The sequence below is a fragment of the Scatophagus argus genome, chromosome 17, assembly GCF_020382885.2.
Source record: "Scatophagus argus isolate fScaArg1 chromosome 17, fScaArg1.pri, whole genome shotgun sequence".
Classification (NCBI taxonomy): Eukaryota; Metazoa; Chordata; class Actinopteri; family Scatophagidae; genus Scatophagus; species Scatophagus argus.
Window position 1 is genome coordinate 9370126 of NC_058509.1, and position 20061 is coordinate 9390186.

A 20061-nucleotide genomic window follows, 5' to 3' on the forward strand; every position below is an offset into this window, starting at 1 on the left:
TGTTGTGCAGGGGAGCGATTCTTGTTCAATGTGTGAAGTGTCAAAGGTGAACACGCTAGTCCAGCACTCAGTGATGTTCAGAGCAACTGCTGTTCTGTTACTGCACCCTGAGAGCATAAATATAGAAAACCTCATTTAAGGTCCTTCAGGGATCAACATAGCAGCGCTGTTTGCTGCGACACTCGGGACTGAAGCTCAATTTTCTGTTATTAACCCTGAAAAGAAATAACATTTTTTTATAATAGCCTCACCACCAGCCAAGATATTTAATATGCATGTAAATCAGCTGTCTGCCTTATTGAGATTAGATGTAACGTGATCTGTTTGACTGGCATCATTCACGTTTTGTTTCACTTGCTGTCTTCGCAGTTTGACAGTGAGCAGTTAATGGGCATAGCTACCGGTTAGTATCAGCATAGGCATCAAGAAAGAAGGAAAAAGTGACATGACAAGAATAGAAACTCAGGTTCGCTGTAAATAACAAAGTCTTTCGTATTTTAATGCTTGCTGTTCTGTTTATAATTTATGCAGGGAGAAAGGGAGGAATGATATCTTTAAATACTGATAAATTAGAACTGAAAATGACTTGCCCCATACAGGCAATAAATTAAAACTCCCAGGCCGAGACTATCTCATGTGATTTTATTAACTGGGTTGAACCAAACCAAAAGAAACTTAGGTTTTTAAAAATGAATCACCAAGGGTAAACTCATTTTTAATAGAGGCTGACAGAGGCTGTAAATCATGGCTACAGACTCAAAATAATAAGTTGTTCAGATGAAATGAACGAAACCGTCAGAAGACAACTTGATGGTTCACGTTTTTAACATGCAGTGGTCCTTGCAGGGTAGCTGCTGAGTTCATAGAAATATGAATTATTCCAAATTTCAAATATTTATTGTTGCACAGAAATATGTACATTTGTAGAAAACAAATATCATGACAAAAAAAGCATTTCATTTAATTTAAAAAAAAAGCTGCTAATGTACAGAAGATCAACTTTACTTCCAAAACCTCTGTAATCTGTCTTCCACTCAAACTGGATTTGTTATAGTATTAATGTATAAAATGAATGTCAGTAGACAGAGTTGTGTTTTTTGTTTTGTTTTTTTTTGCAGTTCAAAGGAATGAGTCAAACTGTTGTGCTAATGTTTGTTGTTTACTTCTTGTAATTTTATGTCCAGTCAACAAGTAGCACTGAATGTGTTTGCATTAATCATCATCACTGGTTTAAACTGTTTCCACAACTGTAACATGTTATTCAGTGACTGTTAAATCCTAAAATTTCTGGTGCCAAGGACACTTTGCATGGATGGGATAAACTAGATTGACATTTGCTATCGTTGTGTTTTTTCCCATTGGCTGTATATAAAGATGGATGACATGAGAGCTCCCCGAAGGTAAAGCCATAACATCTTGTCCGCCCCCTGGTGGTTGGCTCCTGCTTGTGACTGGGTCAGATGGGTGTACAGGCAGGAAGTCGATCCCATGGCTCCAGCACCTAATCACAACGGTGTAGGATATTCTGTCTTCACTTTTGTACAGTGGGAGGAAGTGGAGAGATGTCATCCATCTTTATATATGTCAATGGTTTTTCATCATGTCAATCAAATCATTCTACCTGGCACAGACCTATTTCCTAAATTCTTAAACTCATCTATGTTCCCACAGCACTCTGCTTGACGACCATTTTCTGGCGGGAACCCTTCCCTGCTGAGGAGTCAAGTCCCGTCACCCCTCCTGACGTGTTTGGAAATCCATGTGCGGCCACGTATTTACGGTACGCTTCTCGGATGATCCGGAAGGCTCGCGTGTTAGCATAAGGTATGTCGGTGACTGGGTCTCTGTACACTGCGGCTTTGTGCGTGACAGGACAAATCTCCTGGACAGGCAGCTGAGGACTTGACTGGGCGCTGTGTGGAAAGGCTACCTCGAAAGCTTCATCGTCGCTAAATGTTATGTAAGTACGGGAGCACAGGCCTCCGGCAGGCTGCTGGGAAGGCGTGGTGGGGTTTTGCGGTGCAGTCTGAGGGACATCCTGATCCAACCTTTGGGAAATGGTATAATGACAAAAAATACAACAACAAAAATTACACAAACGTACAAAGGTTTTGATTTGAGATTTTGGTTTGAGATTTTCTCATCAAGGTTTCTAGATCTTATTATTATTGTTGCCAAATGACCTAACAACTCATCATGAATACACAATGTTATGGTATGATAATCTAAAACAGATTAAATATTTATAGGTCCAGTGTGTAGGGTTAAGGGCAGAAATTTAATATATTTTTTAAATTACACTTTCACTGGTGTAAAATCAAGTGAAACTAACTTTTGGTACCTTAGAATGAGCCCTTTTTATCTACAGAGTTAACAGAATCTGCCATGTTGCACCGCCATGTTTATAAAGTAGCCCAGAACAGACAAACTGATTCTAGAGAGGGCCTTCCATGTTTTTAACCACGACAGGTGGTCAGCTGGTTGCAATCTACAACAACGCCCCTAGATGACACCAAAATACTACACACTGGACCTCAAAGGTTGCTGCAGTTAAAGTAGATACTTCAAGCAGATGGTTCAGCATTCTTTTGTATTATTTCTGAAGCCGATTACGTTTATGAGTAGACAATACGAACCCTTCAACATCCACGTTTTCTTCTTTTAGGACTGAGTGAGAGACTAGTGGCATCAGGACTGAATGGTAACGAATGGTTGGTCCTTCAAAACGGCGCTTCTTGTGGACTTGTTTCTTCTTGTCCGCCTCCAGGCGTTCATAGTTCTCTTCAAACAGAAAGAGAAATTAACAGGCTCATCCAAACTTCAAGTATATAGTCATTAACTGAAACAACTTGAGATAATATATTTGGTAAGTTCATATTAATTACCATCATTAGTAAAGTTAATCATTACACAATATCTATGATTTTGTCTCTTTGCCAAACAGATGGGTTATACTGATCTTTATGCTCATTAAATTGGTATACAGTATAGTTATTTTTTGTCCATACAATCATATATGGCATTCTACTGAAGACAGAAAATGGTCTTGTTCTTGTGTTACCTAAGGATCGAATGTTGATCTCAGCTGTTATTTTGGCCTCAGCCAGCAGTTCTTCCTGGGTAAGGGGCCGGTCACGATGAGCACCTCTCCGTCTTCGAGGGGCATCCTGACGCTCTTGCAAGCGCAAGTTGGTCTTTCTGGTATGTTCACTGGTGGACTGTCGCACAGACTTCCGAGCTAAAGAATGATTAAGGCATGCAGCTCAAAAAAGATCCTTAAGATAAAGAATCCTGTTCAAATATTATTTGTATGTTCAAAACATGGCCCCCTTTTGAAAAACATCTGACACACTTATAATGAATCATATCATCATGTGCTTTTGGTGTGTGGGTGGTGTGTTATATCATTAGTGTGTAGACATTTGTGAGAGCTTTGCAGAAATCTTACTTTCGCCAAAATCCTGGAATTCTTGAGGAATCCTCCTTTTGAGCTCCACTTTAGCTTTCTCTGTCTTCTTCTGTTCCTCAGAGGGTCTTTTGGGCTTGGGTTTTGCTACCTTTATAGGTTCCTTGGATTAAACAAAGACAAAAAGGCTATGAATAGCAGATCTATTTCATATACTTACGATGAGCCAGAAATATAATTCTAAACTTTTGTCAGTGAAAATAAGAATGCCTGCTTGGGACTATAAAGTAATACAATTCTACAGCCATGTATAAAAGTGGGCAATTCTTTCTGCTCCCTCAGGTACTGTTTTGATGGCCTTGGGCAACGAGTGGCTTCACTGGGGCTGTAGAATAGCAAAAAAACAGCTTCTTTTTTTTTTTTAAATGAAAGCACATGATTAAAAATAAGCTGGTAGCCAAATGCAAGTAAAGAAAAATATATCATTTCCATGTTGTGAATCTGTCACCAAAAATACTCACATCACAGGAACACATCATTTTATGCTGCACGGTCATTTAAAAGGTCTCTCAGGTGTAAGTGTAATGAATCACTAATGAATTAAAGTCACTTATTAATGCAAAAACTTGATTCAAACTCTGATTGCTCCTGGTTGTCGCTACCTTATATGCTTTAGTGACAACCCGACTTTTCCTCCGAGGAGCGTCCTCCTCCTGGTCGCTGTCTGGCTCATCACCCTCATCGATGTCAAAGTCACTGTCCACCTCATCCTCTGTGTCTGAATGCTCCCCATGATACTCATCATCTCCCGATTCCTGAAAGAAAACAAAAAGGTGGAATTTAGTCAACAGTTTATGAAGTACAATGGAGTCACTTTGGTTTTCGCTGAGGGTTTCTACAGCTTGATTACTTGTCATCCTTTATGATACTGTAGCCAAGCTGGTTCAGCTTGCATAGTGAAATTAGTGAAAGCTATAGAATGTTGTTTAATAGGACTTCTGTCTTATTTGTGTCTCATTAAATGAGTTGTACATACAGTATCATCCATGCCAATCCCAACTTCCAAGGTAAACAGAACATAGCATAGCTACCAGCTTTGTAACACAAACTGCATGTCTTTGTGCCAACAGACAGGAAGCAAATCCCCAGCTGACACAACATACAAGCTCACAGAATGTATTTACAAGGATTAGACAAAATAAAACCAACATCTTATGTACCAGAACATAAACTATTATGTAACTTTAAAAAAAACTGGGTCATTTTAAGCTAAATGCCAATTAGCAGTTGTTTTTCCTGGAAATTTGCATTTTAATATGTTTTCAAAGCTGCGTGAAAGAACTACCAGAGCTTGACAGAAGGAAAAAAATATATATGTTCTTAAATATTAGGTTTAGAGATAAATGCAAACCTGCAAAAGGCATTTAACTGTGACATGAAAACTATGACAACATATGACACACACTAATTAACTGTGTTGACAAAAACTATCAGCAGTCACAAGCTGAAAATACTCCACAGACAAAGACTAACTAACTAACCTGGTTAGTCTTGTCAACCTCGGCTGACACATATGAGACACCTGCCAATCTTACCAACTAAACAACTACTACTTAAAATTAAATAAAACATGAAACATATGGACCTGGGAAGTCAGTTGCATGTTTCTTATTATGACTGGTACAGCGCAGGTAGTTGGCCTTTTTCAGCAGAAAACTAACTAGATACAAACACCAAAGTATTTACTAAAACACTAAAATAATTCGGCTTTTTGGCTGACTGTCTTACAAAGGCTGGTCTTGCTAAATAACGTGCGATCAATCAAAAAGGTTTCTTGGGAACATAAAAAAATATCAGTACTATCAGCAGTAGTTTTCAGTTGTGAGACGGTAATATTGTCCAGGATAATTTATTGTGTTGCAGGACTTTTTTGTAGCCTTACAACTTTTGATGTAAACGTTACACCTGTCATTTTTATGAATGATTAATGCAGTACAAACATCAAAGGACTCCGTTACAATCGGTTTAAGCCATAGCCTAATATTACTCAACTCGACAGAGTGATAAATCGTTAAATTACATCAGAGATTTCGACCAGCTAATCAAGAGACCAACTCATGCTAGCTGAGAGCTAATGCTAAATTATTAGCTCATACTTCGTCAGTGCGGTTACTCACATCGTTGAATCCTCCATACGTGGTCTTGTAGAATTCGTCCTCCTCTTCAGCATCCAATAATTTTGACATGCGATTACCCGCAGTCTTTCTGGGCTCTCGACCACCTACCAGACTCATGGCTGTAATTTACGAACAGTACTAACTAACGTCTGGGTATCTAGCTAATGCTGCTGATGTCGTAACTCTCTGCGTTTACTTAATTATATGTTTGTATACATATTATTTATATCATGAATACACTTTAAATTCTCGCTAAGATGCAGAAAGTGCTAATTATTAGTAACAAAAGGTAAGTACCCAGCTAACTGCTAAGGCAACCGCTGCCTTCTGGTAGCTAACAAACACTTCCGGAGCAGTTTGTTTACTTCCGGGGAGAAATAAAGCCCCGTTGAAAGGCCATGCTACGATACAAAGGCTATGTTGGCTATAAAACTGCTCTTGATTTAAGATTTGTACATTCTGACTTTGTAGGACTTTTCGTAACTCTGTTTCACTCACATTCACGTCTGAAGTTGTAAATCATTTGGCTGATAAATTTAATGGCGGCTACACAATGCTGGGCAGGCAAACCACTTGCAGAGCTAATGTATTGCCATGGGAACAGCATAAATTGCATGAACCTCCACGTTACATGTGTGATGAATATTTTAATTTTGTAAGTCTTTGTCATCATCTTAACAAAAATACAAAGAAATACCATTACCCATATGCTTTTACTTAAACCTAATTTTGAATTATTAATAAATTGGTTGAAAAATCATTTATTTAACATAATATTGGTGGACTAAACGCAAAAAAATGTTTTTAATTTTCTGGTCGCCTTTAATGCTGCTACAGGTCTACCCAAAAATTCAGTCTATATTCAGAACTGTCTAAAGGACTAATGCAGGTTGTGCCAAGTGTTCTGACTATCTGAGGTGAAGTGAAACTTTAAAATACATTCACGAAGTAAATAAAATGCTGCAATTGATTCTACTCATGTCATTGTTTGAACTAAGAAGCACTGAATGAGCACACAAAATACCAAATTACATTTCTGAAAGGACAATCATTTTATTATATACTACTTTTAGGAAGTGAAGTGCTTTATTGGGGAATTTTTAAAAAACTACATGGAATACATCCATTAAAGAGGACAAATGTGACAATGTGACAGTAAAGTGACAATATTAGAATGCAAGCAAAGCATATACAGTATGTTCAAATTAAGTAGAAATGACACGGTATATAGATGCACTCATTGTGTATATTCAAAATAAGGTATTTAATGTAAGGTTAACATCCATCTTATTAAAATCTAGTTATCTTATGACTACCATCTGAGGTCAATAATTATTTTACTTATTTATGTAAGTCTACTATTGCATCTGGTCTTTAGAAACAAAATGAGAAAATCCAACAAATAAACCATAACATTAGTCAGCCAGCAAGCCTACAAATATAAATAGAATTTTGCACATGCCCTGTGCTGAGTTCAAACCATTTCTGTATAAATACATCAAAAAGGCCAAAGCAGCAAGCAGATAACTGAATAACTCATGTCTCTACACGTCACATGCATTGTTCTATTAAATATTGCTTACTTTGGTTTATTTAAATTCAGGCTTTGTTGTAATGGAAGTTCTATCTGATGGAGGAGACAGACATGAAAAAATAGTGTCCATCTCTTGGTTAGACACAACAGAGGTTATAGTGAACATGCTTATATTTACATTAAATTATCAACAGTCAGCCTCTGTTGGATGAGTTGACGTGTTTTAAAATTCCACTGATGTCCAGAAAGTTTTACATTTTGTGATTTATAAATTCTTAATATACCAAGCTGTACCAAGTGAAAATAGGCTTTTTACTTACTGATTCATAACAGTTTCATGGTGAACCTGCTTGTCTCCATATAGTTACCTGTCCCTCCATTACTACTTGACATGGTGCTTCGTGGCACATACGCTATTGTGGCTGTGTGCTTAATTTGCCCTTTGCTCTTACTCCAGAAGAACATGAAAATGAAACATACGCTCACAGAGCTGAAAAATGAGAGGAACCCAATGGTTGCTGCTATCAGTAACGTCTTGATATCAAACGGAAATTTCTGAGTTTCGTTCACACCCGGAGAGGCAGACGGAAAAGCAAACCAACCTTTAAGTCGAAAATGATTTTTAGAAGATGATGCAAAGGCTTGAACTCGCAGGCTGACAGGCAGGCTATCATTTCCTGCTGCATTAGATGCCACACAGAGATAGGTGCCACTGTCTTGAGGTTGAGCATAGCGCACCTCCAGCGAGCCATTAGAGAGAGCCCGTATTCTACCAATGGATGATAAAGGTTTAAGTTGTGGGTCTAGCCAGGTAACAGATGGCAGAGGGTCACCTTCTGCATTGCAGTAAAATGCTACCGTGTGTCCTTGATCTACTCTCACATCTTGAGATTTGCGATTCAGAATACGAGGCTGCCGACATGTGAGCAGACCTGGAATCTCAGTTTCAGTAAAGTCTAAAACACTCCAGCCTTGCAGCTGGACTGAGGTAGTGCAAGTTGGTGGTTTTCCACCAAAGTCTAGATACAATCGTCTTTGCACCACCCAAAGTAAGCGGCAGTCACATGCCAGTGGGTTGTTATCAAGTCCCAGAGTTTTTAGGGTGTCCACTGAATGAAAAGCTGCCCCCTCAAGTGTGGTGAGAAGGTTTCTGGACACATTCAGCAATTTGAAATGTGTCAAACCCCTCAGTGCTCCATTTTCAATGCGTAATAATGATCCCCCCACCAGATGGAGCTCTTGGAGCCGGAGCAAGTCTCCAAGCAAATTCCCGTGAATATAGGTGATTGGATTAAAAGACAGGTCAAGGTATACCAGATATACAAGATGATGTAAGGCGGCGTATGGGACGGCGCTGAGTTTAGCGTTTCGAATGGTGAGGGATGTAAGATTTAGGCCAAAGAGACTGTTTCCTGAGAGGTTCTCTAGCCAGGGGCAATGAGAAATGACCAGTTCCTTGAGACACTCTAGGTGGCGGAAAGAGTAGTTTGGCAGTGTAGTGAGGCCCAGCCTGTGAAAATAAAGACTTCTCAGCCCACCAAGTTGTGTGAGCGCCTCTGTTGGCACAGCACTGAGGTTGCAAGCATTAAGGTGCAGCTCTTGCAGAGTGTTTAAGCCAGTAAAAGCTTGATTTGAGATGAAAACTAAGTCATTACCTGCAGCTTGAATAACCTGCAGTACAGCCAAGTCACGGAAAGTAAAATCTAGAAAAACAAGGATCCCATTGCTGCTTATGTCCAGTAACTTCAGTTTTGGCAAACCAGTAAATGCTCCAACAGGAATAATCTTTAGGTAGTTGCGAGCAAGACGCAGAGTTATAAGACTTTGCAAGCCCAGAAAGGCTTCGACTTCAATTACAACCATAATATTGTCACTCAGATCCAAGTCTAAAAGTTGTGTCAAAGTCTGGAACTGCTGATGCACCAGAGCCTTGATCTTATTATGTGTTAAGTTTAGAAGCTTGGTATCTTGTGGGAGATGGTCAGGCACTGTGGTAAACTGGCCGACAGAGCAGTTCACCTCCAACAGCACGGCGTTGCAGCGGCAGGGCTGTGGACACGGCCGGCGTGTTTCTGATGTTAAAGCCACCCCTGCTGCCAACAGGGAGAGAGCTCCCCAGCACAGCCACTGGTGGACAGCAATCCCCTCAAACATCTGGTGGTCTGCCTGCATTTCACAGAGAGAGAGACAGCTGTGAAAAGACTGACGTCACATCAGGGGAATCGGGGGGGGGGGGGGGGGGGGGCACGACTGGCTGTCTGTGACACAGAAATACAAAAAAAGCTGACAGTGTCAAGGTGTTAAAACTGGAAGGAGCAGGAAGTACACTTTCATTAAGAGTCCTGTCTCTCTAGACTTGCAAATACGGAAGAAAAAACAAGACAGAAAGCAAAGGAAGATGTGTCCAAATGTTGTCAGATGGTGATGCTGAATCATCTCTGGGAAACTGTGAATGTCAATGATTTCAGTTTATATTTAAGTTGTTTACAGTACTGCAATTATCTAAGGTGATAAGACGGTTTTATACCTTTTATTTTACCAGTTGCATTCTAGTTGTTTTTGTATAAAGATTTCTTGCTGGCTTCCCTTTTTCTGTCTCATTTTGCCTCCATCCTCTTTTAATTGCTGTCTTTAACAGTAATTATAATGTTACACGTTCTGTTCCCAAAGGTAAATGAGCATTCACGTTGCAGTGATAACATGACACAACATAACACAACATAACACATGTCGTTGGCACCACAGAAATTCACACATCTTCAGTTAGTTTCAAAAAGCAACAACATACCGACCACAACCACTGAAGTGTCTAACTTAAGACAAGTAAAATTCACATGCACATTAAAAAAAGATCTAAAAATAAGTCTTTATCTGTTTTTTAAGACTGTTTAGCAAGAGTTCTTAAAAGGGAAGTGGGCTGGCCCAGATCTAAGCACTAAACCTCAAAACTGCATTTTAAACCACTATTAGTTCTCTGACCCCTATAAGACCAACAGAAACTGCAGTTCAATCAGAAGGGCTTTTCTCCTCCTATGCAACTTTGGAGATCAGCCATCCATCCTTAAACTGTTTAAGTTGCATCTTGATCAGATTGACTCGACTGAAAGTGTGCCCGTGTGGATTAGTCTTCATAAAGTACACCATCTAGTAGTCTGTCTGGCTGCTGTTGTAGACTGAAGCAGCACCACCCGTTCAATAGGCTCCAGTTGTTTGTAGACAGTTTTATTTCAACTTTACAGCTCTACCAGAAGTTAATAGATGCAAAAGGTTGTCAGCTCACTCTTTTTTGCTGTGTTAATGCTGTTTGAAAGCAGAAAAAGGGAGAAAGTGTACACTTGCAAAACATGAGACATCACACGGAGGACTTAACCATTCAATTATCTGCTGGCTTCAGTTACTGTAGACATTGTCTCTCTCTGGGCAATTAATAATGTCAAAGGAACACACATTATTCACTCAATATTCTACTGAAGAAGCAGATTGCAGGCTGATTTTTAAGATCATTTTTTGACATTGTGGGACGTGTTTTGCAACTTGTAAGACACGTAGAATTGATGTAACAGGATAATGATGCACCAGCAGCATATTTTAAAAGGAGTGTGGTCATCTTAAAGGTCAGTATGAGGGTTAGGATCATAGCTAATGTGGGGCAAAACACCTCGACTTTATAGGTTTGCTTTTTGTTGTTTTTTGGGTGTTTTTTGATGACCCAGTGAGGATGAGATCTTATTGCCTTTCTTTTGGCATATTTCGTTATTTCATTCTGTATAATTTCCTGCCAGATGAACGATGTAAGATATGTGAAACTCTGCAGTTTAATTTGAAGAGAGGGAGATGTGCATAGCCAACCAATATGAATATGTTTAAAGCTGGTCCATTTAATACTTGGGAAAGTCATAATTCACATGTTTCTTCTAATATCTGTACTTGTCCTAAAATATGGCCACAACAGTGTTTGGCTGCAGCAAACAGAACAAGGTTGAAACTTAAAAGTTTACATTGTAAGATATCTCTTGATGCAAAGATCCAGAATATCTGCGGTGAATAAAACAGCAAAATACACTTTCCACTCCCATTAAAAGCAAAACAGAGACAGTGTTGTTGGGTGACGGTCAAGGGATTAATTAGCCTATGTGACACAGATGTGTTTGGGGGTGGTAGCTGCCAAGCACAGATCAACAAAAACTCTAACTTTATTTGAGCTACTGTTTAATCCACCACAAGGGGGCAACGGAAGCAAAAATGAATTTGTCTAAAGCATGCAAGTTCAACAGCTTCAATCGAAGTCAAATTGCTATCGGTAATAGCTTATAACTCCAAAAAATACTCATGTAACTGATTAAATTGGCAGGACAAATGAATGCATAAACAGACATTTTAAAGTGAGAACAAGAATACAAAGGAGCAAACCAACTGTAAGCCTGTAAAAATGACTAAGGGATCAGCTCATCAAAAAAATGTGTGAGATGCTAAAGTGCGCTACTTGAATCGCCACCAACAAGTGTGATGCCACCCGCATTTCTGGCACCTCTCCTCACATGTTATGCTGGAGGATGCAATGCTATAGAGCTTGTGAGAAGAGGGATGGAGAAAGAAAGACTTTTCTCTGTGTGATTGCTCTGATATTTGCAATGTTGTTTGCAGAGAGGACCCTGTCTCTAAATGTAAAATCTATAAGTAGGCATGCTCACTAGAGTTTCTGTAATCCTAGTACATAAACAGGCTAGAGTTAGTCAGGGTGAAATTATATTCTAAGAAGGTAACTTAATCTCGACACATTTATGGTTAGGGAGCTTGGAACTCTCTATGGTCTGACTGCTGGTGATGACGGCAACTCCTCATAGCAGCAAATGATGGAGGCTGACTCCTCCTGAACTCATCTGGGAGCACACATGCTAGAAAGTGAAAATAGTGTACAAAGGTGAAATCGCAGTTATTTACTGTGGACTGACAACTTCAACAGCTCAGATGCAATGGGCTATACTGGTAAGACTGAAAATTATGGTGATCTGGCAGGAGGGGGGGAAAAAAATCAAGTATTATAACTCACCGTCTCCTCAGCCTGCAGGGCTTCTCACTGCAAGTGTTCCATTTTGATAATATTGTAGTAAGAAAAAACACAAAAATGTGGTGGGGTTTTGTTTTTGTTTTTGTTTTTTTTTGTTTTCCTCTCTCTAAAATGGTCTCTGGATAAATTGATGATACATGCAAAAAGAATTAAAAGAGCAGTTTTTGGTTCCGTCACGTCCACCTCAAAAATACATCCAAATGAAACCTGCAAAGAGAGAGAAACACACACACCGAGAAAGCTTCATCCTCCCATTCTGACATATTCTGCCACCGGAGGAAGTGCTGCGCCTCAGTTCCCCTGTTGTTTCGCCATCCTCATGGCAACAACAACCTGGCCGTGGATGCGCGGGTGCTCGGTGCATGCTGGGGGATTATATGCACTAGCTTCTGGACTCTGGCCAACACACTGCACTGGATGACAGGAAGCAGGCACAGGTCAGCCAAATGCAGAGATTTGGGAGCAACACCAGATGGAAATGAGCTGAAGCACTGACACTTAGATATAAAGGAATATCTTCTTAAGCTCTCTGGTCTGTTGGAGCCATCTAAAAGTTTGACCAAGACACATTAACTGTTATGAACTGTTAACCTGTGAGATGTTTGCGTCTTGTTAGTATTATTAGTATCAGCATTACACTGCAAGAACTCTGGAATTGTTACTCTTATAGTTCAATATTATGCAGAACGGCTCCTTGCATGTGTCATATTATCAGGGGTAGTGGAAGTACTCAGACCCTTCACTTAAGTCAAAGTACTAATACCACACTATGAAATGCTCATCTCTAAAAAAGACGAACAAAAAAAACAAAAAAACAAAACTTGAATGTAAATTGACTTTGGGCCTAAGAACTATAACAGGTGTCAGTTTGTGATTTCGCTGCTCACTACACCCACACTGCTCTCCTTCTAAAATTACATATTTTTTTAAACAGCTTGTTGTTTAATTAGAAAATACTCACTCCAGATTCAACGAGAGTTAAACAACCAGGCGTTTCGAGAGAGGCCGAATTGCTCTCTGCTTGGCTGCAGGATTATGAGGTGTGTTGACATAAAAGGTGCGTGATCACCACAGAAGATGAGCAGGTGCTGAGTCAGGACCTTACCATCTGTTTGGCTACCTCAGGGAACCTGCCTTCATCAGCAAATCTCCGTCCAACCCCGGATTCAGGGAGAGAAAATCAATGATGAAGGCCAATTAGAAGCTCAGCCAACTCCTAATTGCATAATATCCTCCTGTCTTTTTAGCATCGTATTGTTTCGTCATTGCTGCTCCCTGTAGTTTTGACTGCTGTGTGGTTTCTGGGTAATTTTCTCTGAGAATTTTTGGGGCGTTTGTTGCTTTTATCAGGTAAAGTACAGAAAAATAAGAGAGGAAGAGATGGGGAATGGTTTGTGATAAAGGTTATATCTGCAGTTATATCTCACCACAGTCGCATTTTGGAAAATACACTTATCTGCTTTTTAGAGGAATTATATCAGAAGATTGATACGAGACGGCGTGAACACATAAAATGTCTGGGGTGAAATGTCTTGCCTGGCTTTGTCAGGCAACACAACTCTGACACGTCTAAAGTTCACTCATCAACGTACTCTCATCTGTCTTACCTACATAAAAGCTAAACATGTTGTGACGGTTTTGTTACCAAAACCATTACAACCATTTTCCTTTGTCTTTATGCTAAGCTAAGCTAACCAGCTACGAGGTGTAGGTTCATATTTAACCCTCAGATATGACAGTGGTGATTTTGTTCATCTATTGCTTGTCAATGCAGCAAATGAGCATATTATCCAAATACCATGTCATTAAACCTCTGTGTCACCAGGGTTCAGAATTATTTATTTACTGTAAGTAATAGCAATAACATATAATGATAGTGATAGTGTTCGGTGGTAGGATTTTTTAAAAATATTTTTGTATTTTAAAATAGTTGGACAGGAAATAGGAGGGGCAGAGAAAGGTGGGGGAATTCGTCATACAGGGCACATCGCTGACGGTATTTTGTTACCGCTTATTCATATTTTGATCACAAATTTTTTGTTCTTTACTGCTCTTTTCTTGTTTTCTTATAAGGTGGCTGAGATCTAACTGGGCAGTTTCTGGTTATTTCTTTAGAAACAATTTCATATACAATATGTTATTTTCACAATATTCTGATCATTTTAGATTTACCAACAACGGTATATTCATCAACAACAAGACGTGCACGCAATAAATATAAATGCAATAAAGATTATATAAAATGCATTTTGTGTGTGTGTGTGTGTTTTTGCTGTTGTTTATTTGTTTGTTTTCCAGTATGTGATAACATATGCCCATACAGAAACAGCTGTAAACATGAGGCTCAAGGGAGGAGGTTCACACTAAGGTAACACAGTGTAGGAGAAATTGGGGTGGTTTTTTAACACTAAAAGCTTCACACCACTAACAGGAACTTTTGAGCAAAAATTCACAAGGATAAGATAAGAATCTTTAAATGGTCCTTCGGTGGGGAAATTAGCATCCATACAGTGACACAAAAACAAAACAGCCCTCATTTATAAATCCAGTACATCTGAATGTCAGCAGCCTTGACAGTGTGAATTTCTTTTCCTCAGAAAATTCAACCCAACTGCAGCTCTCATCACAAAGCCATCCTGACACGGTTATGAATTAGCATCATTATCTATCATTATCTCTTATCACTGCAGTAAATGTGCTTTCTTGTTTTTTTTGCCAGATAAGCTCAGCACATGTCAATGTCAAACACAATTCAGCATTCAAGTCATAAATGCTCAAGTAGAAAATGGAAATAAAGGATAACATCATGTTGTTTCTATAGATTGATCACCATTTTATTATTGCAAATCATCTGTCGACTTCAAAACTTTTCCATCCACATCTTCTTCACTTCCAGATTTTCTTCCACAAAGTTTCATTTACGCAAAATTCCATGATGTAACTTCTGTGACTTCCACCTCTGGTACCGGATGGGTATTTTGAGCCACAGCAGCTGGCTGTAAATTAGGCTCACATGACAAACCAGAGAGCAGATGCACTGAAAAACAAAGTTAAGAAAAAAATAGCCAGCACACACATCAGTGTGTGTACAGAGGAAACTGTACTTCCTCTTTTAAGTGTGAAGTTTCTCTGGTCCGTTTGAAACCGGTGCACATTCTTGCCAGGACAAGATAACCCAGAGGATTACCGTATACAACAAGGTAATAAACAATATTTGTATCTTTGTAGTAATGCATTGAAACTGTTTATGTTCTGAGTCGAGATCAGACGCCAGTCAAAGCTAAAGGTTATATGATGTGGACTAACAGGCTAGAAGAAGCTAAAAAAGATTTGCTGAGAAAGGAGTTTAGGGATTACGGTTAAACAGGTGTGAACTTTTTCTTTTCTTAGATGAAGAAGCCTGAAAGTAAGACAGAAACTTTGGATTTGGGAGTTTTTCTCAACCTGGGAAAGTTTACATTCTACAATTAAAGAAATACTTCAATAGATACCAATACTTCATAGATTCAGTATGTCCTGACCATATTTTGGCTTCTGACAGCATGCAGAAGGTTTTAAAAAGACAGTTTATATCATGCTGGGGGTGGGGGGCATAAAAGAAAGGCATAATGAATAATGGGCTCTGATGTTTTAGTCTATCAAATCTTGTCCTCAAAAGTTTGTTTTGTCTAAACAACATTTAACGATATTCAGTTTACCAGTACATGAAATTAAAAAAGGGGGCCATGTCCTCAGAAGGGAGAAATTAGAATTAAAAATAACTAACTGATCAGTCAAGTATTTGTTTAAGTTCTACTAAGAATTACATAAAGGTCACGTCTTTTTGGAAAACATGACTAGTGTTGTTTTGTTTTGTTGTGTTTTCCTTTGCAGGATGCACATTTTGTGTTCTGTCCTGCTTTTGGCTTCTCTGGTCTTCGGCCACACTCTGCCTGCTGTAAATAAAATGTGGGAAGACTGGAAAATCAAACATCGCAAGGTTTATGATAATAAGGTTGGGTTGTGAAAAAAAAATACCTCTCTCTTTGCCATGATGCATACAGAATATATACACAAATACAAGCATACCGTCAGATCCTTCAGCCAGCGTTTCTGTTCCAGACCGAAGTGGTTTACAGAAGAGCAGTATGGGAGAAGAACATGCAGTTGGTGTTCAGACACAACCGGGAGGCCTCAGCAGGAATACACAGCTTCACACTGGGACTCAACCATCTGGCTGACATGGTAAGAATCAAACAGTTTGTTTTCACTCTCCGGCTCAGAAAACAGGCAGGCTAAACTTTCTAACATCAAATCTCTTAACAAGACAGTCATGTCATTGATGCCAGTCTGGAGTAACACACCAGCAACACTGAAATGGCTTTGGTGCACATGGACAAAAAACGTACAGGATTGTATCACATTTAGATTTAGACATGCAGATGATTTGCTTTTTGTTGTCACCTGATTGAGATAAATCCAAAGCAATAATTCCACTCAATTACTACAAACATATATCATCAAATACTTAACAGCTTGCATTATATTACAGATAATCAACAATAACTCATCAAGGTCTCAATAGGATAATTGGTAACACAGAAAAACTTCTGCTGCTTAGTTTTCGTTTGCAGTTTAAAAGCAGCAGCAAACTTACAAAACCTGACCTCAAACCAGGGCAACTAAGTCAGTCAGCAAGAAAACAAGGAGTAAATGTTAACACAGAAGTTTTTCTTTACTTGCATCTGTTTGTGAAAAAAGTTATCGTAAGTTATGTGTTTTTTTATATCAGTGAGCCACAAATTGAGCCTCCATATTAACATATTAACAGACATATTAATAGACATATTAACATCTGACAGACTGGAACACAAATGAATCCTCTCTGATATGACACTGAATGATATTTCATTAATCATAACTCAATTAAGCAGGCTTTAACCAACAATATGAGACCCTTCTGTGGCATAACAGAGGACATAAATCAGAGATGTATCAGAGACCTCTAGTGGATGCAAGCTGCATGTCAAACATATCGACATGGTTATCACTCTTGGTACCATGTGCAAACATACAGTATGTGCTACTTTATGACCTGTGCATTCCTCTGCAAAGTGCATTCACACTGACTGACCTCTGCTGTCGCAAGACGGATGTCACTGACCAAAACTGTTAATCTCCATTTAAACCTGCACCCTCTGTGGCTTAATTTAAACCCTAACCTATAGAGCAGCTCTAATCTTCCTTTACACAATCTGATTAATTTAATCCAGTGTGGCTGGGCCAATCTGGACAATCAGTTCTATGAAGTGCTTATGAAGTGCAGTACATCTAGTAAAGCGAATAAAGATATATACACATACATATCTAAAAAGGGGAGGAAGTTGGATACCAGACCTGTCATGGAGTCATAATAAATACACTACAAAACAGTGTGCTCCTTCTCCTAAAGGCACAGGTTTACACTTGATAACCATTGGAAGTAGCTGTGATTCATTTTGTGATAGTTTGCTGGTGTTGCTGAGGCTGCATGCAAAATAAAATCTTCCCCCAATGTGAGTCTACAGTTTGTTTTTTCTCAGAGCAGAGCTGTGTCAGTGCAAAACCCACTGACAGGAACTTTTTGAAGAGCTGAGATGAAATGCTTACAGGTATTTCATTGCCCTTGCGTATTTAAGACAGATGAGGAAATCAATGAGAGGCTGAATGGCCTGAAGCTGGAGGAGCCGACTGATTTCAGAAATAACACTTTTAAGGATGTGAGTGGCTTATCGATACCTCAGAGTGTGGACTGGAGGAAGGAGGGCCTGGTCAGTCCAGTCCGGAACCAGGTAAGCAATGATTTGAGAGCATCTATTTCATATCGAATGAGGACAAACTAATGTATAACCAGGGGCAATAAACATTCTTTCTTTCTTTCTTTTAAAGGGGTTGTGTGGGTCCTGCTGGGCCTTCAGCTCTTTGGGAGCTCTTGAGGGTCAGATGAAGAAGCGAACAGGTGTCCTTGTCCCCCTGAGCCCACAGAACCTGGTGGACTGCAGCATGAGCGATGGCAACTTGGGCTGCAAAGGAGGATACATCACTAAATCCTACAGCTACATCATCCGCAATGGAGGCGTAGACTCAGAAAACTCTTACCCCTACGAACACCAGGTCATCCTCTGCGTGACTGGAAAAATGACCCGATACAACAATGTGCAGCTACTAACATTGTGTTTTTAAAATTCTCGTTTGTCGTTTTGCTTGTTTCTTGTTTGTTGCTTTTTGTTGTTTCATTATTTCTTGTTTCTTCCATTTTCTGTTTCTTTCTTGTTTGTTCCTTACTTATTTATTCACATGCTTATTTACTCGCTTCTTCTAACCTCCTTCTTGCTTAATTCCTTCCTTCATCCCTCTTTCTTCTTTACCCCTTTTCTCCCGTCATTACATTTTGGTGCTGGGATTGTGTTTTGATTGATGTGTCAAATCCGGACTAAATTGTCTTCGTGATATGAGAATTTAAATTTGCATATTAATATCTGACTGTATGAATATGTGACAAATCAAGATATAAATAATTTCCATAAAATGCATTCTGGGGCAACAAAGTAAAAAACATGCATAATATTTACCTGCTTGTTTCAAATATTGATGCATAAAATATTTTGTAAATCTCATTTCTATTTGTAGAACGGGAAATGTCGGTATTCTGTCCCGGGAAAGGCTGGCTACTGCTCTAATTTCCACGTCCTCCCTCAAGGAGACGAGAACACTCTGCAGTCTGTGGTGGCATCAGTGGGGCCGGTCGCCGTTATTGTGAACGCCATGCTGCCGTCTTTTCACTTCTACAAAGGGGGTGAGGCCGGAGGCTTGAGGCTTGTGGATGTGAGAAGTTAAAGCAAAGAGAGGTCAACTGATGAATAATGTGTTTATGCTGAAGCTCTGAACCTGGCTTCACTCCCCAAAAATTAAACATGCTCTGCTCTGTTGAAATATAGTCACTCCAGCACTGAAATTGTTCACAAAACTTGGATTTTGGAGGAACGTGCAGGCAGCTTTGTGTGGCATGCAGACTGTATTATTGATTATACTGTTTTGCATGTGTATTCTAAACCACTATCATTAACCTTATGCATCTTTCAGGTTTGTACAATACACCCTTCTGCGACCCAAGGTTCTTAAATCACGCTGTCCTGGTTGTAGGCTACGGTTCACATGAAGGACAAGACTTCTGGCTTGTGAAAAACAGGTGAATTTGTCTTTTCTGGCTACAAAGTTTTCACTTATGGCTTCACATGTGTGACCAGTGTTAAATATTAAATGAGAACATTTTTGTGATCCCAGCTGGGGAACTGCATGGGGGGAAGAAGGCTACATTCGAATTGCCAGAAACAGGAAGAATCTCTGCGGCATTGCCAGCTTTGCAGTCTACCCTATTGTGTGAAAATGAAACCCATCACCTGAATCATCTTGGCAGGATTTAGGTTATTACATTTATATATTTAGTATTAGAGACAAGATATTTGTTTGTTTATTGTTTTGTTTTATTGTTTAGAGGATGACTTTGCTTTCAGTCTGTTGAAGTACATGCTTAGCTTTTGATGATAATGGAAGAACATGAAATATCTGCCTGAAATATTGTCATTATTGTTGCAAGGTGTAGTAGTTGCAGTATTTGTGTTTTATTATTAAAGTTATCTACGTAAAGAAAGCTGAGAATAATAAACCTTTTGCTGAACCTTGTTCCTTTTGGTCTTTGTGGTCAATATAAAGGTAAAGTCTGATATGCCCAAGTGTACCAAGGTTCACTAGTGAACTCATGCTCAAAAAAAGAGCATGAGTTACCTCTGTAACCTGCACTTCTACATAGTTCTACGTAACACTCTGTACACTATACCTGCTCAGTACCAAACATCAC

At 39.2% G+C, this 20061-nt stretch overlaps 3 protein-coding genes across 3 annotated transcripts; 1 reads left to right on the top strand and 2 right to left on the bottom strand.

The window, feature by feature from the left end:
• Positions 1 to 878: 878 nt before the first annotated feature.
• On the bottom strand, positions 879 to 5954 carry vps72a (vacuolar protein sorting 72 homolog a). Its single transcript, XM_046417385.1, has 6 exons — positions 5584 to 5954; positions 4069 to 4221; positions 3449 to 3569; positions 3062 to 3238; positions 2637 to 2781; positions 879 to 2048 (listed from the first exon to the last, which is right to left on the bottom strand). Exons 1-6 carry the CDS (start codon positions 5698 to 5700, stop codon positions 1658 to 1660), a joined length of 1104 nt encoding a protein of 367 aa, XP_046273341.1. The 5' UTR covers positions 5701 to 5954; the 3' UTR covers positions 879 to 1657.
• A 665-nt stretch (positions 5955 to 6619) lies between these two features.
• On the bottom strand, positions 6620 to 12562 carry LOC124074441 (leucine-rich repeat and immunoglobulin-like domain-containing nogo receptor-interacting protein 1). The gene is made up of 2 exons (XM_046417384.1): positions 12168 to 12562; positions 6620 to 9283 (listed from the first exon to the last, which is right to left on the bottom strand). Exon 2 carries the CDS (start codon positions 9269 to 9271, stop codon positions 7442 to 7444), a length of 1830 nt encoding a protein of 609 aa, XP_046273340.1. The 5' UTR covers positions 9272 to 9283; positions 12168 to 12562; the 3' UTR covers positions 6620 to 7441.
• Positions 12563 to 15228: 2666 nt separating this feature from the next.
• Positions 15229 to 19886, top strand: LOC124074445 (procathepsin L-like). The gene is made up of 8 exons (XM_046417389.1): positions 15229 to 15385; positions 16059 to 16179; positions 16287 to 16409; positions 17843 to 17995; positions 18093 to 18317; positions 18834 to 18999; positions 19287 to 19392; positions 19488 to 19886. The coding sequence occupies exons 2-8, from the start codon at positions 16060 to 16062 to the stop codon at positions 19585 to 19587; spliced, it is 993 nt and encodes a 330-aa protein (XP_046273345.1). The 5' UTR covers positions 15229 to 15385; position 16059; the 3' UTR covers positions 19588 to 19886.
• Positions 19887 to 20061: the final 175 nt, after the last annotated feature.